We start from the raw sequence: 24,945 nt of genomic DNA, 5'->3' as shown, positions 1-24,945 counted from the left end.
TATATTCGCAGGGAAAATTATGATTGGCATTGGAAATAGGTCAACTTCCTTTACTACAATGTGAGGAAAGTAACTTTAAATGTCCAGTTACACAGGCTATCAGTGACTATTGCCAGTACTCATTATCTTTCCAATTCTAAAGTAAAGAAGCTACAAATTTGATATATTTAGGATCGGTGGTCTGCAACCTTTAGTATTTAGAATTTATATATGTTTCTCTATTTTTATGAGAGAAATTTGTAATGTTCTAGAAATCTTAATGAAAATATACAGTAAAGTGTGTAATATAAAGAAAATTGACCCCCTCAAATCCTTAAAACTACACCAACCCTCTGAACAACAGTCCTTATTTCCTGCAACAATCCCCCCCCCCCTCACCCATCAGCCCACCTCTGTTCAATCCATATAGCTCTTTTTCTCTCTATTCCCACCCCCGGACAATCAGATCTGGACATAAAATATATTTAAATCCACAAAACAAAGGCATGGTGCTCTCATGAAGCTACTCTTTTCAATAGGTGTTTCCTTTTTTGTGTAGAGTGGTCCGGGATATTGGAGTAGAACAAAATGGCTTTAAGGATGGAGAACATTAGAAATCACCCTGCCCTAAAACCATTTTAAAACATGCCTTCTCTTCTATTTCCCTCCTCAAATTTCCCAATATATGTATTTTTAGGTGCAAATAAATATGCCTGCTGTTGTTATCTTTAAAAAGCCTTTCAAATATGGCCAATCCCAAAGGAATACTGAGCTCTTGAGTTTGTTAAGTTACATTCTTTGTAATTTTTTGCTTTTCTATCAGAATTGACTAAACAAAGAATACTTACATGGAATTTTTATAAAACTCAAGTAACTTTCCCCCTTAAAGACTATGGATAATTTTCGTGTTTTATCCTTCAATATAAATAAATACTATAACATATAGTACCTATGTGATTACTAGATGACCTCACATATAAATACATGCAGCAGAAAATTACATTTTCCTTCACTCATATTAGTACACTATTGAGAATCTTCAAGATAATGCCTCTCTCAACCTTTGGAACAAACTTAACATGAAACAAGAAAGAATATTAAGTAAAATTAATTTAGGAACTGTAATCAAAAGTATTATAAACTGTAAATGTTTGTAAGATCATTGACTCTCAGATAAAATGTAGTTAAATGCTGGCTTTCCTCAACATGTCTTACGGAGAAGGCTAGTGAGAACAGAAAACTGAAATGTCGAAGGTAGGGACGGCTTTCAAGGCTACCTGGCTCCACCACCAAGTAAAGTTATGCTTTATTGCTCTACTTTTAAGTGTTTAGAAGCTACACATACACTACTTCTGGTACTGGAGACCAAGGAAACAAAAATGAAAATAGAGATTTTCTTCTCAGGTGACATTTTAAATTTAAATAAACGAAGTCTTAAGTGTAATATTAGGATAGCTAATGTGAAAAACCCTGGTATAAGTTTTTTGTTTTGATTTAACTCTCAGAGATCTCTTGGGAATCCTCCAACAGAAGGATTCCACACAAACAGCAGAAATCCAGTGGATTAGGTGTTAGACAGCCAGGTATTAGGCAACCTATGTGATTAAATGCAATGCATTCCTCTGAGTCCCCCCACTTTACAAATGTGGAGGCAACACTGCCTACTCTACATACTTCCTGGAATTGCCGTTGAAAGGTAGCAAAGCATTTTAAAATAATTTGAAAACAGCTCAGCGATATAAATTTAAAGCATTTAAAAATATTCATTCACACTTAAACTACCCTACTGCCCTACATAGTAATTTTAATCAGCCCCAGGTAAACTCTATATTCTATGTGTCACTTCTCAGTGTCAGTAAAAGGATCAGGGAGATAGATTGGATAACAGCCTTCTGAAAGACATCTGTGCCCTAACCACCAGAACCTGTAATGTGTCACCTTACATGGCAAAATGACTTTGTGGGTGATTAAGTTAAGAATCTTGAAATGGGGAGATTATCTTGGATTATCCTGGTGGGTCCAATGTAATCACAGTGTCCTTGTAAGAGGGATACACGAGGGTCAGAGTAAGAGAAAGAGAAGTGCAGTGTGTGTGTGTGTGTGTGTGTGTGTGTGTGTGTGTGTGTGTGTGAGAGAGTGGAGGGGCGGGGATACTCTCTGCTGGCTTTGCAGATGGAAGATGGAGTCACAAAGCAGGGAATGCAGGCAGCTTCTAGAAGCTATAAAAGGCAAAGAAATGAATTCTTGTCTAAAGTCTGCAGAAAGAACGCACCCCTGCCAACACCTTGATTTTAACTTTTTAACCTCTAAAACTATAAATAATAAATTTGTGTGGTTTTAAACCACTAAGTTTTTGGTAAGTAGGGAACTAATACAATCCTGAAAACACAGCCATCATCCCACTACTGGTAATCAGGGTTTCTTCTGAGAGCACATGGGCTGTAAGACAATAGCTTTGGCCAGTTCCAGAATTGGTTACCCAGGGGCATGTCACCCGGACTGGTGAGTCGTCTGAGGGCTGCCCTCCACTGTCATGGGTGATTGAGCACCAGCTGTTTAAGAAGGGCTAAGTGGCAACACGTAGAGATAACCCAGTCCTGACTCTTTCCCAGTGTAGGTATCTGACTCACTCTAGACCTAATATGCATTCCTTTAAAGTTTCCTGGGAAAAGAAGTCTTCTACTTCCGCTGGTAGAAGTGCTTCTCATTCCACTTCTAATTCCAAACTTAGAATTAAAAAGCTATCCAAAATCTAGAACTCTTTCAGCAATATTTTTTTTTCTTATTCTGTCTTTAGTTGGCATGGAAATTAAGGAATAATACTTATAAGTCTTTATCAGGTTCTTCTTTCCATAGTTAAACTACTACATTTCCACATTCTTTAATATTTTCTTAGATGTTTTCTAAACCTGCATCCATTTTGGATGTTATAATCTATCTTATATTCTGTCTGCCTATGACTTAAAAGTTGGAGCCAAAAACATGCTGGACAAAATATATTAATCTTTCTTAACAGTGATACAATATTTTTAAAAGTTGGCTATGATCTAATAAATAAGATTAGGCATTGAAGAAGGAGTTCCAAATTAAACCCCGTTTTGGCACTTGCTATGTGACTTTGGAGAAATCACATAACTTCTCTGGGTCTGAATGACATCATTTATAAAACAAGAAGATTGGACTAAAAACTAAGAAAGAGCCTGAAGGGTCATGAAAGAGAGACACAAAGTCTTTCGGTAATACTAACGAAAAAGCAATCACTGATGGCTGGAACACTGGGTAAGCACTATCCATTAGCTACTCCACAAAGGTAACACTAGGGGTATAAGGCTTGTTTGGATTTTAGCAACCCATGATTCCAGATGCAGCAAGGTTCTGTGCAGGAAAAGCCTGAGGGACTTCTCAGGCACACTGAGTAACACAGATTTCTGGAGGCTAACGGATGAGGAAGCGTGGGGGCAGAAAGCGTAGGAGATCTCATAGAGGGCCTGGAACACCAAGAGAGCACAGAGTCCCTGAAGGCTTCTGCAATGCTCTCAGGACCTCTGCAGACTACTGGAGGAGCCCACTGGGCCCTTGCTGGAGTGGCTCAGTGGGCTGAGCGCTGGCCTGCAAACTGAAAGATCCCTGGCTCGATTACCCACCAGGGCACGTGGCTGGGTTGCAGGCCAAGTTCCCAGTCGGGGGCATGCAGGAGGCAACAGGTTGGTGGATGTTTCTCTCACACACTGATGTTTCTCTCTCTCTCTTTCTGCCTCCCTTCCCTTCTCTCTAAAAAAATAAATAAAATATTTAAAACAAAAGAGTTTCCCCGGCATGAGAATTGTACCCCATGGTGGTCCTTAGCAAGCCCTGTTATCATGGCTGCATCCCCGGTGCCCAGGCCCGGTAACCGACAATTAACACTTGCTCACAATACACGTGTTTGATGACTGAGGGAATCACCCCAACTAGCCTTTCTCCATCTTCACTTTTCTCTAAAGGCTTTGTCCCGGTGGTGACATTCACACTTTAGCATATGCAAATGGCACCCCTTGGAGTTAGGAGAACAGCAGCCCTGCCTCCCCTAAGGAAGGTTTTAGGGAACTAGACTACTGGAGTTTTCTAGACAAGAGATAATGAAAGCCTAAACTATCTTGGGGGGAGGGGGGAGGGAGACACTGATGCCAATATAATTTATTTTAGGGTGGTACAGAAAATATGCTAAAATACTCTTGCCCAGTCAAAGTAAAATTTTACTTGATATCTTTCCTGTTTTTCTTTAGAGTAATTCAATAATAATTTGTTAACACATTATTTATTGAAGAGTAAATGATTTCTCTCCTATTAAGCACAAGTTAACTGTTATTGTAAACCTAACATCCCCGTCAAAATTTATATGGACACATTTTTCTATTTTAGGATCTAGTACTACAGTCAGAAATAAACTATCTACAGCAATACTTTGAGGAATCAGAGAAAGACAACAAACAGTTCTGAGGAACTGTTATTTTAAAAAAACATACCACATATGCAAAATTATAAGCTTTTTACTGAGTCCTATGTCACAGAAACATTTGCTAAAATTGCAATGACTGTCTTTTGACTGTTTTCCAAACATAATTTAAATGATAAAGAGAACTCTATCAGTTCTCTTTATCATTTAAGTGTAAAGCAAAAGTAAATTTGACTACTGAATCAAGCATGTGATTCAGAGTATTTTGAAGCTATACCCCTTCTATTAATATTCAAGATTCTATCGGAGTTCTTTCCTACAAGAGTCATATGTTTTAAAAAAAGAAAAACCTACAACTATAATCTTATTGGAATTTGACAGCCTATACAAAAATTAATAAATAAAGTCCTTCCAATGTTAACACATCAAAAATTAGTATTTACAGAAACTGATCAAAAAGTCATTAAAGAACACGGAACAAATTTTCTTTGAAACCGAACAAATTTTCTTTGAAACCAAACATAAAAGTGAAAGTAGCTAGCTAAAAAAACCCTACACTAGATTTATACTTTATATTTAAGTGTATAACCTTGGGTATTAAACACGATGTAGCTATCTCTTAATAAGCACCTGATCTGTCATTTTTAATAACATACTGACAATTATTATCTCTAAGCTGATGTTCCCAGAAAGTCATTTGTGCAATACTTAAATTAATATAGTTAAGAATAGAAACTTACTATCCCATTTATTCTTAAAAGTATTATTTTATAATAATTGGCAAAATATTATAGAAAATGACATGAACATATATTTACAATAAAAATAAATGTGCCAAAATGCATAGAACATTTCAATACACAGCAGAACTTTATACACAGTCTTAATAATGCATCTCAGTTGCTCGCTGTTAAAAAAGGTTGTTTGGTTCATTGAAGCGATATGAGAAAAACATACATATTCAAGACAAAATATAATAAAAACAAATAAACCAAGCACCTGAGGCTTTAATCTTCATTATTTCTTAACTAAAAGCAGACATGAGAGATAAATACCATAAAAACTCAAATTAACTAATTCATCTAAATACATATGCCATTAATGTGGAATCCAAGTAATTATATAATAACCCTTTGTAATTCATTGGTTATGGTATTCTAGAAATTCTACTTTACTTTCAAATACTAAAAATTTTAAAAAAATACCTCTTCCACAAAGCTGTCTTTCTTCTCTAGCATTTCTCGTAAAGTCTGAAGAATTTTAATGCACAGTTTTTCTTCTTTCTCCATTAGTTTCTTTGTATGATTAATCAACCTTAAAGCAAAACATTAAACCTTAAATACAACAGTGATTTTTCTTCAAGCTATACACTATCATCATATGCTAGAGGGAAATAAATCACACTATTATTTGAGAACGTGAAGTAAACAAGATAGATGCCTGTTTTCAAAAAGCTTTAATTACACTTAAGCTATAGAGTTTGTATTATAAAGCATCCTCTGCATTACAGGCAGAATACCTCAGTGCTTCTAAATTTATTCAGGTACCATACATTTAGTGGGACACAATACTCTGAAAAACAATGAAACACTGATTATCTTTAATCCCATCATATGAACTAAAACAACTTTACTAGTCGAGAAAAATATTTGCAGTATATTACATTTTTTATACTATGTTACCCTATGTTATTTTTTATGTACTGTATTACATTAGTGTTATAGTAGAAGCAGCAGTATACAAATTGCAACCTTAGCATAATTGGCTGCTTTCCAGTTTCCATTAATAATAATGTACTGTTTTTCACCATCCAAGCCAGATAATAACAAGCAGTTCTTGATTAGAAGCAAAACAAAAACAAAAGCAACAAAAAAGTCACATTAAAACATCTATCCATTTACTGTTTTTGCTATCATTTGAACAAAAACTCAAGTTAAGTAATTTCATATCGGTAACCTTTGCACCAGTGTCTTGTCAGGAGAAAAGTTTGAAGAATACAGTTACACAGCATCCCCAATAACTCAAAGTCAAGCAAAATGTTCATCATCAGAATTTATAGTTTAGCTTTGAACTATAGCTCTTAAAAAGCTGAGTTGTAAAATGACCCTGTGAGATACGTCTTCCTCAAAAAAGCAAATTGATAGAGAATATAATGGAATTACCTGATTTCAGTGACATAACAGGAGGACTGCGGGGAAAGTGAAATTCCACTAATAATGGCTAGTAAGTGGCTCCTCAGTGTCAGAGTGATACATAAAGACTTCTCGTGGATTCTCTTAATTCACCCTTGCAACAAGCCAGTGCTGCAGGTTATACTACCAGACTAATTTGACTAATGAGAAGACTGAGAGAAATAAAGCAACTTGCCTCTGGTCACACAGTTACTAAGTGGTGGCATCTGGAAATAGTCCCAGATCCATCTGACTTCAGAGCCAAGATTCTGAAGCACCACTCCGGTGACGTGACACAGTTCGCTGATCTCTCGAGTCTCAGAGGACTGGAAAGCCAGTCCTGGCAACACTGGGTCGCACACAGGCCCGTCTTAGGTCACACAATAAGTGCTATAACAGAGGTATTGACGATGCCACACATTAGACAAAGAAGCTATTACATTCTGTTGGGGGAGTTGCCCAGGGCTGACAGAGAGCTTCAGTGAAGGGACGACATTTAACGATGAAGATTTCACCTGGCAGGGAGAGGGAAGAGACAGAAGGCAGCCCTGCAATGGGTACAGTGTGGACAAAGGGCAGGGGCAGAAAACTGACCCTCACGTTCCAGAAATGACAGTGCTCGGACAGGCCGCTGACACTGAATGTCACGAAGAAGTGAGTGTAAGCAATGTGGGCTGAAAAGAAGCAATTGGAAATAGTATGCCGAAGAGTCTGGAATGGACTCTATAAAAAATAGGGAATGGCTATTTTAAAAGACCTGAATGACCCCGCCTACATGTGAAAAAGTACATCAGTGGCAGTGGGAAAGATGATGTGGAAGCATGAGAACAAAGCAAGAGATAAAGAGTGCACGTGCTCGGGTAAGGACACAAGAAGCAAATAGAAATGAAAAGCCAAGTCTGCATAGCAAAGGAAAGCATCACCAAAACAAAAAGGTAACCCACTGAATGGGTCAATATCCAAAATATAGAGAGTTCATACAACACAACATTAAAAAAAAGATGATTAACACATGGGAAGCAGACCTGAACAGACATTTCTCCAAAAGGACATATGGACGGCCAGAAGACACCTGAAAAGGTGCTTGACACCACAAATCATTGGGGGAATGCCTATCAAACCACTAGGAGATACCACCTCACATCTCTCAGAGCAGCTGTCATCAAAAAGACAACTACGAGTATTGCTAAGGATGTGGGACAAGGGAGTCTCATGTACTGTCGGTGGGACTGTAAATTAATGCAGCCACTATGGAAAGTAGTATGGAGTTACCTCAAAAATTAAAAATAGACTACCTTATGGCCCAGCATTTCCACTTTGGGGCATTTATCTGAAGGAAATGAACACTAATTTGAAAAAATACATGCACCCTAAATGTTCACTGCAGTATTATATACAATAGTCAAGACATTGCAGCCAACTAGACATGCATTGATAGATGAATGGGTAAAGATGTGGGATACACATATAATGTATATGCTTCATTGTGTCTGTTTCTATATATTTATATATGTATATATATAGGGTACTAGTCATAAAAAAGAATGAAATCTTGCCATTTGCAATGACATGGATGAACCTAGAGGGTATTACGCTAGATGAAATGAGTCAGGGAGAAAAAGATAAATAACATGATTTCACTTATAGGTGGAATCTAAAGATCAAAACAAATGAACAAACAAAACGAAACAGACTCACAGACACAAAGAACAAACTGATGAATGCCCAATGGGAGGGCAGCGGGGGAAGGGCACCAAAGGTAAACGGTATGAGAGGTGCAAACTTCTAGTTATGTTCACAAGGCACAGGGGTGTAACACGCGGCAGGGAAACGCAGTCAGTAATGTCACAAAAACTTTGCATAGTGAGAGATGGTCGCTAGGCTTGTGTGGTGATCACTTGGTAAGGTAGAGAAATGTTGGATCACTATGTTGGACACCTAAAACTAACATGATATTATAAGTCAACTATATTTTAATAAAAAGTAATAATAAAATAAAATAGCCAGTACATGGCAAATCATGATGCACGGGCAGTGGTAGAAGAGCAGAGGGGAGACGGTAAGAGGGGAGAGGGGAGAGGGAAGAAGGGAGGGGTGCCTGCGATTTACAGACTGGCTTAGTAGATGGGCCGTGATACGTTTAAGTGACATCTCTGTCATGCTGAAGGAGTGAAGGAACAGTGATTTGCTTTTAGACTTGTCAGGTCTGGGCAGGGTGCATAAGTCCACGTAGTCAGGTCCAGCTGGCAGATGAACTGCTCTGAAGTTCTTGCAAGGAAAAAACCGTCTCTCTAAAACTTCTGCTATCGGGTCCTTTCTTTCACATGATGGTCTTTGAGTGCATGAAAACAGTCTTACTAGGCATTGCAAATCTCTTTTTATTTCTTTTCCTCTTTAACTTGTCTTTAGATAAAATATTTAATTCACTAAACATTTGAAAATATCTATATATCTATATCTATGTATGAATGACTTGCTAGGGATTTCTACAAAGTGTTCATTTATCACATAATGTTTCATTGAGTTAAATCAATGGCTTTTAAATATTTTTTCTATGATCTAAGGAAAAAACAATTTTCACAAAACAACCCACCATATAAAAGTGTGTGTGTGTGTTTGTAAACCTAACACAAAAGGTTACCTTTACTATATGAGATGCGCTCTGACTATTTCATGTTCTTTCCTCATTCATTTTCTAAATTAATGGTTGTCTCTCCTCCCTAAGCTGTTATTTGAGAAACACTGAGATTCTCCTCATAAGGGAAGAGCAAGTGGCTATTTGAATGGACCCTAATCAGACCCCTTAATGGTTAACACCAACATCGACCTACACTCTTCTCTTTTTGTTCTCTCCTCATTCTAGGTAACTAAGTAGATATGGAAATTCAGGTTCTGTCCCCAGATGTATCCCTCTCACTTTCCAGCAGACCCAGCTGAGCCAACAAGTTCCAAGAATTAAATTCATCTCATAAAGTTGGAAGCCCCACTCAAGCCCTAGATCTAAACTATATTCTCCAACTAAGCTCCACCAGAGAGCACTGCATAGTAATGCAGGCCCCTTGCATAGCTATTAATAAAATGAGATTCTACTTCAATAGCTATCCTTGCAGATGAAACCTCTGGTTCTTCACAGAGGTGAGGGAGGAGTAGGATAAGCATTCAAACAGAAAACAGACATTCCTGAGCCTCTGGCCATAACACAACTGTAATAGTACTAAAATCTCTTCTCTAACCACTAAAGTAGGTGAGATACCTTTTTCCTGAAGATGCAATACATTTGCCGCACCTTGAGCACAGGTCAGTATTTCTTGATACTCAGAGTTATTTTATATCATCTTCTTAAGACCTGTATCTTTACGTTCTAGAACAGTGTTGTCCAATACAACTTTCTCTGTAATAACTGACATGTTCTGTATCTGTGCTATCAAATTTGTTAGCCACTAACCACATCTGGCTATTGAGCACTTAAAATGTAGCAAATGTGTCTCAGGAAGTAAATTGTTTATTTTCATTTTAATTAATCTTAAGTTTTAATTTAAATAGCCATGTATAGCTACTATATTGACAGCTTAATTCTTGACACTGAGTCAGCAAACTTTTTTTCTAAAGGGCCAAACAGTAAATATTTTAGGCTTTATGGGCCATACAGATGTGGCAATTAGTCAGCTCTCCAATAGTATAAAGAAGACAATATATAAATGAACGTGTGTGGTTGTATTTCAATGAAACTTTATTTGCAAAAATAGTCAAGGTTACCAGTTTAGCCTACGGGCCAGAGTTTGCCAGCCCCTGTTCCATATTGTTAGTAGCATTATATTAATTTCCTAGAGTTAAAATTCTCAGGTTTATTACCTACTTTTTAACCCATATTCTAAAAATTGATATATATTCATAGGAGGTGAAGGCATTTTTCAAGGACCCTATTTTTATACTAAATTACTAGGCAACACCTCTACTTAATTTTCTTTCTAATGGCCTCCAAAGTCATCAGTTTTGCATACACTCTGGACCTCCCGATTTAAAAATTCTTATTAGAAGACTGGTTAAGTCTTCTACTATGAACTAGAACAGTAGTTCTGGAGTGTACAACATATCAACCAAGTGTTTGGATACATTCTTCTTAGCCCCCTTAAAATATTGTGGGTCTAGAGCCAACAATCCATGATGCTGTCCATAATGTAGACACTCCACCTACTCTTCAGCATAATCCCCATAGGCCATTCTTGTCATCCCGTATCTTGTTTTCTCTCCCCAAATCCCAGCTTTAACGGGAAAAAGAAAGGAGCGCACTTCTTGTGTCCCCTAGTCCTTCACTTTCTGCCTTGGTATGAGGTCACAGTGGGTAGAAGAGGTTTGAGACCTCATTCAGCAATATCCTCACATCCTCAACCACCCAGGAATTAGCTGTGATGGGTGATAGTCAAGGAGGTTGGCAGCCTCACCCAACTCTCCACCCGAATACTCTCCCCAGGAAGGCCGAGTACCTCTGACTGGCCATCCTGAGCCTACACAGGATCACTAGCAAATCACTCAAGGAAGAGTCGTCCATGATGACATGTGTCTTCTTTCTGAGGCTAGTTCTACTTTTTCTCACAGCTGCTTATACTTGCAGATCTTCCTTGAAATTTTTCACTTTGCATTAAAGTGAAATAGTCTAGAATAAACATATTAGCTATAACAGATCTGACAACACCACAAAAATGCTGTGGGAAGTAAGTAGGTGGAAGAGCTGCAAAGGACAACATGGCAGAGTCCTGAGTCTGACACTGAACAGCTCTTTACCGGAAGCACATGTGAGTCTCGGCGTTCTCATCTCTCAGTGAGGCTGGCCTCTCCGTCTCGGAGTGTTCGTGCAGATTAGATAAAATAGGTAAACACACACGGGGCAGTACCCAGGCCTCAATAAATGTCAGCGCCATTTGCTTTCTATGTTAATGAAAATTGGTGCCTTTAAATAGGAATCCTTTTAAAGGTCACACCATATAGGTATAGAAAGGCATCAGAACCAAAACATTATTTGATGTGATATGTTGTGCCCAATAGTGACACATTTCACTTTCAGTAAATTTTAGTAAAATACGATGACTTTCAATCAAATCAAATTAATTATTTTGGAAGGATATTTTAACATGGATTTTAGACCTTTGACGCACTGTGTGGGCTGACACGTGCCAGCAGAGTAAAATGCAGAAACGTTAGAGGCCAGCTCAGTCTGGTAACACTAGCAGAATCACAGGCTGCAGTCACTTACTTGGACATGAAAGCACCACATCGGATTCTTGCATCACTCCCCTCCGGGAACAGTAGCTCCGGACTGTATAACACATCTACCAACACCGAGAATTCGGCCTGCATCATCGGGCTGAACTGTTGCTCCAAGGAGGCCACCACATCCTAAGGAAAAAGCAAAAGAGAACCCATGTGAAGACCTAAGTCAGACTCTATCCTTTGAAAATGTGACAAGCCTAAGAATACTACCCAGGAATGAGACGTAGGCATGTCATTGAAGATGATGCCCCCCACCTTCCATGGCACTGATGTCTGTGCTTTAAGTACAGTCTGGTGTTCTCTATCAATGCTGCCTGGGTCTCCTCTGTTATTTATAAGATAAGGGAGGAGTGGGTAACTGACATAATTTCTAAGGACATACGCACAAGATGAAAAGCCAATAACACCGCCGTTACAGGCCTGGCAGAGTTATAATGGAGACATGATAGGTATTCATCAAATTGGAATAAGTTGGAGCATGTCTGTGGAAGAGCCAAAAAAACAAGATTTTCTCTGTGTCGTTGGCAGTCCAGAACTAACCATTTCTTCCAATGGAGAAATTCCCTGATATACTGTAAAAATAATATATAAATTCCTTGCCTCTTAAAGAGACTATAATATCACCCCGTCTCTAACCATCAGTTCCTCTTTCATGCCTCTCATGCCCTCTGTCTCCATCCAACAGCGCTGAGTCTGTTGAGCCCGCCTTCATTATTGTATGCAACACCTGTTTCTTCATTTCACTCATGCCACAACATAGCTGAGATCGTTAGTCCTTCTTACCCAGTCTGCCTTCCTCTAGTCTCTTCCTGAGAACCCTGCCCTGCAAACCAGTGACTGCTTAATCACATATAACAATGTTTCCCCCACAAATTTTAATGACCTATAGCCTTTGAGTCCCTCACATTGAGCCTAACTTGTCTCTTTAATCACATATAATGTTCATCTATTAAACTCTGAACCTCCACCAATCAATCTACATGGGACCTATTGTAGTATTTATTCCAGTTCATGTCTTGACCATTTCTTCAACACCATACCCTGATTCACTCCAGCGAAATTCTCTATAATTATGTGGGTGGGAAGATGCCTGCTATAGGTTGAATTACGTACCCTTCAAAACTCATATATTGAAATCCTAACCCCCAGTACTTCCTAATGTGACTGTAACTGTACACAGGGTCTTTACAGAGATAATTAAGGCAAAATGAATTTGTACGGGTAGGCTCTAATCCAATATGACTGGTAAGAAATTATAACGTAAAGTCTGGTCTCCAACTAGAATTTGATATTTTCAACCATATTTTATTTATGTAACGACACATATTTAACAATGTAATTTAGAAAATATTAATGCCATTTCATGCTAGCATTGTACCTGTAACTTCTCAATAATATTTCTATAATCCCAGGCAGGCCCTCCAAGAGCTTCCTTAAAGCGTGGCCCAGAGCGAGCTGATAGTCTCCAGCCCATGGCCGCTCTCTGCACCATATTTGAATGGCTCTTCATGAAAAGAGTGTTAACTTGGCTGTCCAAATCCACTGGAATAGCAATTCCACGATTCTTTGCTGAAAAAGAAAGATTTTAAATATTTTCCTCTTAATTTGACTAAAGCTTCTTACACATTATCAGAATAACCTTATAAATACAGAATAAAGAAAAAATGTAAGATACATAAATTCTGGGACTTAGCAATACTGTATTGTATATTTGAAAGTGGCTAAAGAGTAGATCTCAAAAGTTTTCATCAAAAACCATCTCTATGTGAGGTGACAGATGTCAACAAAATTTATAATGGTTATTATTTTTCTCTTATTTATTTATTTTTAAATTATTTTATTGTTGTTCAATTACAGCTGTCTGCATTCCCCCCCCCGCTACTCCCCCCAATCCCATGGTTATTATTTTTTAATACATACTTATAGCAAATCATTATGTTGTACACCTTAATACAATATTCTATGTTAATTACATTTCAATGAAATTAGTTTAAAAAGAAAAAAGCATCAAATCTTTAAACTCATCCATTAAATTATTTTATAAAACTATAAAAGCTTTTCATCTAAAATTATTTCCATTTTAAGACCAATTATTAATGTGGTCTCATTAAACATTCAAGAACTTATTTGATTTCCGTATGATTAATGTTTGAATTGTACTTTGTACAGCATCACTATAGAAAAACCTGTATAACAACCATGCAAATCTGTAGCTTCTCAGGTGCCAAGGAAAACAAGAAAGCAGACAGAAAACACATAAGAAAATCCTGCCGGCCCATTCACTAATATAATCAGTGTGTGTGTCTGTGTCTGTGATAAAATACCCGAAAGAAATAAATTTTTGAAATGGAAGATTATAAAAATTCTGCTTTGGAAAATGGCACAAGTACATGTCCTACTTCCCCCGAATCAACTGAAATTTATATTTTATCACACTTATATGACAATACTAAAAAATGAGAATGCCTGCCATGAGGAAACACAAATATTGAGGCATTTTTGCAAGCAGAGCAATGGTGGGTTTAGTCCATCAGAGAAGGAAGAGAAGAGATTCAAGTTAGAACAGGTCTTCCTAGGCCAAGAGTCAACCCACACCAAGAGTGGTGGCGGGCCTGGGGCAGTCATCCGGGAACTCGCTGAGGAACAGCATCTGAGCAGCTGGGGGCTGCAGGCCCTCCTCCCTCGGACTAGCACAAACAGAGCAGTCGGAGCAGTGGGCTTTTCTCAGAGGGTAAAGCTAGGAAATGTAGAATGTTCACTCCAGAACATGGAGTACCTGCCTGGAGAGAAGGAGGTGGTAGGACTTGATGGAGAAGTGGCATAGAGCTTGAAGTTATTACTCCAAAGATCTTACTGAAATGAGAAGCCGAATGGGAGAGAGAGAAGAGACAGCTCCAGAAAAAAGATACATAAGACTCTAACCCCTGAGCAAAGCTCTCCTTATTTGAACACTTGTTAGTATTCCCAGCCTGTCTTTTGGCTACACACACACACACACACACACACACACACATGCACACATACCCAAAGGAAGCCTGAGTATCATTTACACAGCCCCTCACTCTGGGTCAGCCCTGTCATTTATATGAGAATGTTAGTAGAGAAACAGACCTTCAACTTCTGTCTTCTCCACACTGGGAGCAGCTCTCCTGCTACAGTCCCTCACCCCCTGAAAATGTGCACCTGTGCCAAGTTTGTCCCCACCCCCCCTTGGTCAGGAGCACCTCTCAGCTGCTGAGCCGGCCACTGCCTGCGGTGGTGCTGAAACGGCCGGAGACATTGACAGATGACAGCCTCAGCAGCTTGGCAGCCCCATGTCCCCCGTCCTCACTTATTTCTCGCTGCAGTGTTCAGACCAGCGCATTTCCAGGGACATCTAACCAGCAGCCAAGGTCATTGGGACTGGGGCTGCCACAGTCGGGGGTGATTAGCTCTGGGGCTGGAATTGGGACTGTGTTTGAGAGCCTCATGGTTCCTCAGGCCAAGAACCCTTCTCTGAAGCTCTTCCCCTGTGCCGATCTGGGCTTTGCCCTCTCAGAGGCCAGGGGGCTCTTTTGCCTGATGGTGGCTTTTCTCATCCTCTTCACCACGTGAAGCAGCCATTGCCACCTCCCATGGTTCTTTCTCTTGCGACTTGTGTGCCCTGTCTGTGCCTTTTCCTATTCCTCTCCAGGCAGCCTGGGGAAAGTGGTTGACTCAGGGTTTGACAGAGGGAAGACAAATAAATGCTGTATTCATAGAGAAGAAGGAAGGAAGGAAAGGAGAGAGGGAGGGAGGGAAGGAGGGAGGAAGGAGGGGAGGGAGGGAGGAAGGAAGGAAGAAAGGAAGGGAGGGAGGAAGGAAGGAAGGAAGGAAGGAAGGAAGGGAGGGAGGGAGAGAGGGAGGGAGGGAAGGAGGGAGGAAGGAAGGAAGAGAGGGAGGAACAGATCTGCTAAACTGCAGTGCAAACCCATGCCAGTCATTACAGACCTTTCTAGCTACAAACGTACCACCAAGACTCACAGGGAAAACCAAGGGCATCGAGAATAACTGGCCCCAGTAAAAACAGACACGGTTCGGGGAAGAAAACAGTACTGATTACTGTCCTCAAAGAATTTGAGGTATACTGCATCCAAAAAATTAGAAAATCAGAAAAAAGAAAGAAATCTTGGGAATTAAATTATGATTGCCTAAATAAACGTTCCAGAAATTGGCTGGAAAAGAAAAAGCTAGGAACCAAGACCAAGGTGATAACCTTGAAAAGTCAGGGAATCCTCTAGAACATAAAACATAAAAGATCAAAAGGGAAAATAAAACTGTGAGAATATGAAATAAAGAGAGCAAATCCAGGAAGTGAAATATCTAACAAATATAAGTTTTAGAAAGAAATATCAAAGACAATAGAAGGAAAGAAATGATTAGGCAAATAATAAAAGACAATTTTCTCAGGCTGAAGAAAGATGTAAGTCACCAGCCTGAAAGGACCCACTGTATGTTAAGCAGGATTAAATGGGCATACTGGCCATATTCCGGTAAAAATTTACAATGCTGTTATGGTTGAATTGTGCCTCACAAAATATATATATACACATACATGTTGATGTCCCATTCACTGGTACCTGTGAACGTGACCTTACATGGAAACAAGGTCTTTGCAGATGTCATCAAGTTAAGTCAAGGGCACACTAAGTCAGGGCGGATCCCTAACCCAGTAGAACTGGTGGCTATACAAGGAGAGGAGAGAGAGACAGAGATGCACACAGAAGGAAACACCATGCGAAGACAGCAGCAAAGGTTGGATTTGTGCAGCTGCAAGCCAAGAAATGCCAACAAACACCAGAAACTAAAGAGAAAGGCATGAACAAATCCATCTCTAGAGTCTTCGGAAAGAGCCTGATGCTGCCGACACCTTGATTTGACATCTAGCCTCCAGAACTGTTGTTTCAATCCATCCGGTTATGGTATTTGTTATGACAGCCCTACAAAACTGAAACACGGTAAGCGCCAACAGCAGAGAGGAAACTGCAACAACATCCGGAGAAGAAAGAGGATTCCCACAGGAAGTCAGACTGGCACCAGACTTCCCATCATCGGTACTGAAAGCTAGAAGTCAGTAGAATAACGGGTTTAAAGACCAGATGGACAAAGATCTTGAACCTAGGAGTTTATGCCCATCTACCACTAAAAATCAAATGTGATACCTGAGTAAAAACTCTTCAGAACACAGATGCAAGGCTCAGAAATTTTACTCTGAAACTCTATTAAAATTTCTCCCCCTCCAAAACAAGAAAGGTATCCAGGCAAATGTCAGTGCGAATACAAGAAATCACAGCAACCAGCTGTAAACATGAAGAAGAGAATAAAACTAGAAACAAATGGGAGATCTGTTAGATACTAGTGATTGGAAAACTCTCCAGCCAGAAAAGTTTCAACATCATAGCACTATATTTCTGTCTCTAATATTGACACTGTGAGAGAGATTTATAGATCATAATTTATAAAACTCTGACAATTTATTTTTAAACTGTATCAACCTATAAGATATTTAATTATATTTTAGGATAGAATGCCAATGTCACAATTATAACAACAAAAACCCTACAATCTATCAAGCAATAATTAGAACACAGAGTGGGGGAGAAGGGGTAAAAATGAAGGCAGTATTTTAATTTCCTTATTTTTCATAGTGTCAAGCATATAGACATTATTTAGAGTTGCTAAGTCAAGAGACATATATAAGGATATTATTTCAAGTTATAATAGTACCGTTTTTAAGACTTTTTTTAAAATGAATGAAAATAGGAAGGAAAGAATGGGGGAAGAGAATGAGAATGAATGAATAAATCTGGCTTGTTTCATCTAATGAAAGGAAAGCAACAACAGTAGGCAATATTGAAGTTGAAAGATACTTAAAAACTTCTTTGAAAATAAACAATTGTAGCTACCCATACAAAAAGTTACCAGTTTAAACAAGAGCTCAGGCTGCAGTTTTACAGCCGTAACACCACCTCTAAGACAACCCGAAACAATCAACTGCACCACTGCCTAAGCTTCCCTAGTGAACGTTTTCCTCATATTCACTGTACATTTATTTCCCTTTTCCAAAGCAAACAATGTGTCGTTTGTCCCCGTCACTCGCAGCAGAGCATCTGCACTCCTGTCCCATCTGAAGGACAGGCACTGCCAAGCTGCACATATTTTACAAATACTTAATCCTGTACCACGATCACATCTTGGCAAGACTCTCATTCTTTTCTGGCTGCTTCGCACATAAGTGGGCTTGCTCTAAACATTTACAAGTCAGAGGACAATACTGCTTATATGCTATTTTCTGAGCAACAGAAATTATAAACCTTCATATTGCTCGAAACATAGTACAGCCAGTTTCCACTACCATTTAAACAAAAGGGGGAGGGGGACTGGGATTTCTCTCCGCTTTAGGAATTGGGTACTTTAGATACAACCACACATCAAGTAAGTGTTGTTGCTATGAATATAACCTACATAAAGAACTATTCGATGAATATTTTTCTAATGACACCAGTGGAAATGGAGCCCGATGGCAGCTCCTCAGTTTTTCTTAGCTGTGCAGCAGCCCCCCACCCCATTAGTGAGGTCAGAAAAATCTCGCCCACTTTCCAGATTCCCAGATGCCCTGTGAGCAGCAGCCACTATTCCACCAGGGCCAGCACCAGGACAAACCAGGAAGAGGAGGCTCCCATATTCCAAAATTGGTTGAAGGAAACTTTTTCTCAAAACTGTACCACTTTAATTGGTATTTTCTAGTCTTCTGTCTTAGCACAAATTGTACAATATATGGGTAACACATACTATTGTCTCATGCCCAAAGGTAAGCTTTAGCCAAGGGCTAAACCACAATTTCCAGGAAATAAAAGAAAATGAACTATTCAGCTGGGGAAAAGAGGCTTCGAGTTAAAGTGAGTCAGCTGCAGAGATACTAATAAAAAGTGTTTAAGCAAATGTAAAAATATTAATACCTTTAAAGACATGGCCTGAAATAGATTCCCTGCATTGTCAAAATATTATAAATACCAATTTGAAAGCAAAGTCGACAATGCAAATTTGGCTTTCCATATGTTGTTTTAAAATTAAAGCAGAAAAAAAAAACCCTGTGACTAGGAAAAGAAAAGAATTCATTCATGATCTCACAAGGGCACTAATAACTAGAATGATATTTTTCAAATGCAACCAAAAATGATAGAAATTTAGCTTACTTTTATTCAGCTAGAAAAACTTTGTTATAAATAGTATACTGAAAAGTGAACTAGGATGTACTCTTGGAATTATGGGTTATTCCCTGTCCTCTCTTCCTCTCAATAAAAAAGAACTAATGAATTTACTACAACTAGTCATTCTTCCGGCATGTAGCATTAATTCCAACTCTGTGCTTTAGAGGTCACATTCAAGTTCAAAATGCTTAAAAAAGAAATGCTATGACTGTGCTGCTGAGTTAGAGTGCAACTGAGACACTGTCTTGCGGAGAGGAAGAATATGGAGTCCTTAAAAACTAATAGGAGGGAGCATGGGCTGTTATTAACACATTTATCTTTTTGTAGAACTTTGCCTAGAGAGAGCTAGTTCTCCGGAATGAGCCATCTTTATTCACAGGTACTATGATTGTTAGGTACACCTACTAATTAGCCTTATAAATCCTGAGAAATTCTCTGGATATGACAAATCTTTGCAGTCATTTTAAGATGTAATCAAAATCTATTTCTAATGATTATTCATAAAATATTGTATATTATGTTAAAAATTTTTAATTAGATAAAATTACTGATGGTAGCTGCTAGACCAGAATGTCTGAGAACACGCATATTGCAGTGATAGGTGCCCTGGGAAAAACTGCTTGCAGAGATAAACTGACAGGTAGGAGGGAAGGCAACAGGAAGTGTGAGCTTAATTAGAACTCTCGGTTGCTCGGTTGGCTGTCAAGCCCTACTCCGCGGGCCCTCAAGAACGGTAGGTGCACAAGAAGGTGTCATGGGGTAGGCAGAGAATGGCACCTTCTCTGCATCATGTCAAAATATCCAGGATAAATCTGTACCGAAGTGCTAGTGTTTTTACGTATGACGAACATTAAAGATGTGAAATGCATCTTTCCTGTTTGGCACTGAAACCATACTGAATTAATCCCCAAACTGAGTATAGAATTTAACTGTATGCATTGTGCACGAACAAGTGTTGGCACACCTGACAGAGTCATCTGGAAGAAACTGAGTTGACTACATGCCCTATGCTTAACAACTCAATATATTCCAGACAGCTCCAAATTATAAATGGCCACGTCAAAAACACAGAGAGAGAAACAGAGAACCTACAACCACGAAAATTCTCAATGGGAATTTAGAAAACATCTCATACTGATCAAGGACATTCTGAAGATAAAAGAGAATCTAAAAAGCCTAAAAAAAATAAGTTTCTGCCTAAATAAATCAATGAAAATTCATATGACAAATGAAAAAGGAAGGAAAAATAGTTACTTATAAGCAAATAGTTCATTTAATTAATAAATAAAGGGCTATATAAATTATTTTAAAAAAGAAAACCTTTAGAAAAAGTAAGCAATTCATAAGAATTGACAGTTCGCTGTGAGGGAAATAACAATGACTCAGTCACACAGAAAGGTTTTCTTCTCTTTCACAAAAAGACATACACATATTAAAACTATGATGATATGTTTTACCTGTAAGATTGGCAAAAATCGAAGGATTTGAGAACATTATCAAGGAGAAAGCTATTCCTCTGCATTGCTCGTGGCATGTAAATTGAACAATCTACAGAAGACAGCGTCTGTGAAAATTAAAACCCCAGAAATTCTACTCCTAGGTAGTTACCTGAGTCTGCCTCATGTGCAACATGATTGGAAACAATATAAATATCCAGCAATGGGGTTAAATAACTTAGACTACAGACACACAATAGAATACAGCCAATGACAGAAGAATATTCATTATTTATCTGTAGTCATCCATTTATATTATTCATATAGTAAATATTCATTTAGTACTGAGTCAGACTCTAGAACTTGATAACAGAGGAGGTACTTAGTTTTGCTGCTTTGCGATTTCTCTACATGTCATATCTATCCTGGAAGTACTAGGAAATCACTCAGGGCAGGAAATACGGTGTGACAGACGACACTTCCGCAACAACTAGAATAATGTCTCTCAGATAACGAAGGATCATTGTAAATCAGTTGACTAAATAAATACGTAGAAAACTATAAGATTTTGTCCTATCTTGTAACGTCTTCAGATTTAATGTTTTAAGTAATAATGAGTTTTTCAAAATTGTAATTACAGGAATGTATTACATCAAGTTCTTCTTACAGTCAACAATAACACCCTAGGTGCATGAACATAGATATGTGTGTTTTAATAGAGACTGAATTTCTCTTCTTAAAGGGTTAAAATTTTATACATGTTCGAATTGGGGAGGAATAATTGGCTTGAAGATTAATGTTGATAAGTCAAACCATCTGTAAAAGATATTTTACAGAATTTCTATTCGGAAAAAAGATTATTTTGCCAACAAAGTATTCAATGTTAATCCCCCAACTCATTTTAAAATTATGAAATGGGGGGACAGAATTCTTTTTTAAGTAAAATAATGTGGAACTCATTCTTGGAGTTCCATACTCACGCTTTTTCTCAAAGTACTTCTTTTTTTTAAATGTTTTATTTTTATTTTTTATTTTATAGAGAGTGGAAGGAAGGAGAAGGAGAGGGATAGAAACATCAATGTGAGAGAGAAACATTGATTAGTTGCCTTCTGCAGGCGCCCTGACCCAAGACAGAATGCAGATCTGCAGCCCAGGCATGTCCCATGTCCAGAATTGAACCCGTGACCTTTCAGTTTGTGGGATGTCGCCCAACCAACTGAGCCACACTGCCAGGGCTTTTTCAAAGTACTTGTGACATGTACTGTTGTATTTTATATAAGTGAGTAAACTAAGGAGCAATGACTGACCAAGGGCACTAACATTCATCCATATTTTTTATATTTTTATGGTATAAGACATGCAATGTTTGTTTAAACTGATTGGTGATAGTAGAACATCACAAAGTCGATCCTGGCCCTGTCCCCACCTGCCTGTGTGACCCCGAGTAGGCTGCCTAGCCTCGCTAATCTCAGTGCCCATCTGTGAAACAGGGCTAACACTTACGAATACATCACAGGACACGCCACTGATAAATGCTCCCTCTCTCAGCAAGGTAAGGGCTGATTTAGTAAGTGCCTTTGCTGACTTTTACTACCTTTTGTGTCCAATGTACAAATTTTAAAAAGAGTTGAGTATTTTTGATGACAGATGAATTGAACTAATATACTTGGGAGCACTTTAAAGTGTTATGTAAATGTAACTGTAATAGATATTTGCATTTACTGAAGCATGTTTAATCAACTTGTAAATGCACTGAAGCTTGCTTAATAACATGATATTATTCTCTTGACTTTGTTTTATTTTTATTAAATATGTATACTTTGTTTTCTTTAATATTATAAATTATTACACAATTGTGTTAACTTTTACTGCCTCTTTGTATTCTTAAAAGAGTTGCTGAAACACAAAAGTGATTTTGCACCTGAATTATAAAACTTCAGACAGATCCTTGCCCAGGAAGCAAAGTTGCCATAGTTCTAGTTTCCATGTTGGGGCTTCCTAAGATAGTACTTCTGGGGTAACATGATATAGCATGAACTTCATACTCAAAAACCTTTATTTCAAACCCATCTCAACTACTTACTAATTGGGCAACTTATTAAACCTTCCCGAGCGTACATTTTATTATCTCCAAAAAACTAGTGCATGGATTATAGTCAGTCAACAAACACTCATTAAACTGCTAGTCAGCACTGGACACTCTCAGGCCTTAACAATTGGTGAATAAAGCAAAGCTCCTGCTTTCATAGTTTACATTTTAATGGGAGAAGCAGACAACAAAGAAGTAAAAATAAGTCAACAAAGAATCAAGCAAAGATGCTTTCAAATAATGAGAAGTGCTAAGAGGACAGTAAGCTAGGAAGACAGGATAGGGGGCGGAAGAAGCAGGGACACTATGTGGGATGTACTGGAACTCTTCACTGAGCACTTAGCTTTTGAGCATGTGATGATCTGGGAGAAGAGGATTTGAATAGGGAACAGGGAACAACAAATGCAAATGCCACAAGATGAGAAGATGCCTTTTGTAGATGAGAAAATAGAAATAAGACCAGTGTGGGTGGAGCAGAGTTTGGAGGTGGGTGAGAAAGTAGGAGAAGATAAAGCCTGGATGATGAACGGCTTTCTGAGCCATGGTAAGGAATATAACTTAAGTGCAATGGAGAGTTTTAAGCAGGTGAGTGATATGAGCTGATTTACAAATTAAGATCACTCTACCTGCTATGTAGCAATGACAGGAGTGGAGGTAGGGATTTCAGTAAAGAGACTCTTCTGTAATTCACGTCAGATAGTGGTGGATTTGGACCAAGTGTATCACACAAGACAAAGAAAAACTGTGTATTTAGGAAGTGGAACCCACAGAATCTGCTCTTGGGCTTAATGGAAGTGAGCAAAAGGGAAGAATGAAAGGTGACCCTTAGGATTTTAAAAGATAATTGTAAAATAGTAATTCTTTACACTGAGACAAAAAATCTGCCTCTTGCAGTTGTCACATTAGTTAAAACCTACTCCTAGGAAGCTGTAGAAGTCCATTCTTACCTTCAAATGTTGGAAGATAATCATTATGTTCCCTTCAGATATCTTTTGTCTAAATATTTCAAGTGTTTTTAATCACTACTTAAGTGAGATGGGTTTAGATTCCTTTACTACCATGGATGCTCACTTTGGAATGCCTTTAATTTTGGTTACATGTTTTTCTGTGGTCAGCATTCACCAATAAAAAAAGACACAGTCTAACCATTGCAAAGCAGAATTTGCTTTTCACCTTCTTCATCCTAGACAACAGCTTTCCATTAATTTTTTGCATTTTTAATAGTTTTTATAGTATTTTTTCCCATTACCATTTATTCCTCTTATACCTTCTTCCACCTCCACCCACCCCCATATCCCCCACAATCACCATACAGTTGTTTGACAGGCGCTTCATAGTAGTTGTCTTTCAAAATCTGATAGAGGAGATAAGATACGGACTTCTGATGATATAAGCTAGAATAAAGTGGAGACCATAAGAAAGGTGTAAGTGGTGAAAAGGTGGTTAAGTGGGTAAGGGAGTCAAGAATGGCTTTTACGGTGGAATCGGAGTAATGGAAAAGATGCTGAGAGATGACAGTGGTGGAAACTGGAAAAGGAAAGAGTTCTGGTGTGAGCAGCGCATGGGGCATAATGGCTCAGGGTGCTGTCACATAGCAGGCGTGTGAAAGCCAGAGAGCAGCGAGGTCAAAGAGGAGGAAGGTACGGCTGTGTTGTGGAAGCCACTAATGCTGCAATGAGGAATCCACCCTTACTTTGCTAGGCAAAGGGACACCGCCGAAGGCTGGGTCTCTGTTGTTGGAACAGGTAGAACTTCACTTCCAGAAGATTACTCGGGTAGCAGATTTGTTTAAGTGAGGAAAGAGAGAAGGAGAGAGCACTGAATTCTTACACAGGTCCAAGAAGGAAGTCATACAGGGTTAAACAAGGCCTTTATGGAGAGGGAGGAAGGAGAGGTACGAATGCAGAGGAACAGTAGGAACACAATTTCCAGAGCTTGGTAACTATTCACACAGACAGTAAAAACACGGAAGAGGAAGAATGAAACATGCCTTCTCACAAAGATGAAACTGAGACTTTATACCAAAATATCACTCTTCAAAACCTCTCTTGATTATAGATTTAGAGATTTTTAAATAATTTTTATATAATACTTCCCATCATATGTCTCCATAGCATACAAAAAGTAACTAAAATTTCCTGTTAAATCATAAGGTTTTTGGTCAGTAGAGGAAATGGTAGACAAAGAAATCTTATAGCTTAGAAATAAAAGATATCTTTAGAGTAATGTAGTTTCAGTGACCATTTTAAATCCCCAAAGCCCTGCTCCCCTACTACGCAACAAGTGAGTGGACTGCACAAGGTCAGCCGCTGAGGTCAGCCTCAGAGGGAAGGCGCAG

At 38.5% G+C, this 24,945-nt stretch overlaps 1 protein-coding gene and 1 pseudogene across 1 annotated transcript in view; one reads left to right on the top strand and one right to left on the bottom strand.

The window, feature by feature from the left end:
* Positions 1–24,945, bottom strand: part of ITPR2 (inositol 1,4,5-trisphosphate receptor type 2) — a 431,766-nt gene that overhangs the window by 191,427 nt on the left and 215,394 nt on the right. The window contains exons 35-37 of the mRNA XM_053921707.2: positions 13,232–13,422; positions 11,837–11,979; positions 5,620–5,728 (exon numbers count right to left, since the gene is read on the bottom strand). Of these exons, the coding sequence (XP_053777682.1) occupies positions 5,620–5,728; positions 11,837–11,979; positions 13,232–13,422 (443 nt within the window). The remainder of the gene's footprint in view (positions 1–5,619; positions 5,729–11,836; positions 11,980–13,231; positions 13,423–24,945) is intronic.
* Positions 15,029–15,630, top strand: LOC112318381 (ATP synthase F(0) complex subunit C2, mitochondrial pseudogene; annotated as a pseudogene).

The sequence above is a fragment of the Desmodus rotundus genome, chromosome 3 (genome assembly GCF_022682495.2).
Source record: "Desmodus rotundus isolate HL8 chromosome 3, HLdesRot8A.1, whole genome shotgun sequence".
Classification (NCBI taxonomy): Eukaryota; Metazoa; Chordata; class Mammalia; order Chiroptera; family Phyllostomidae; genus Desmodus; species Desmodus rotundus.
Note: the sequence above shows the minus strand (reverse complement) of the source record. Positions and strands in the feature narration are given on the sequence as shown.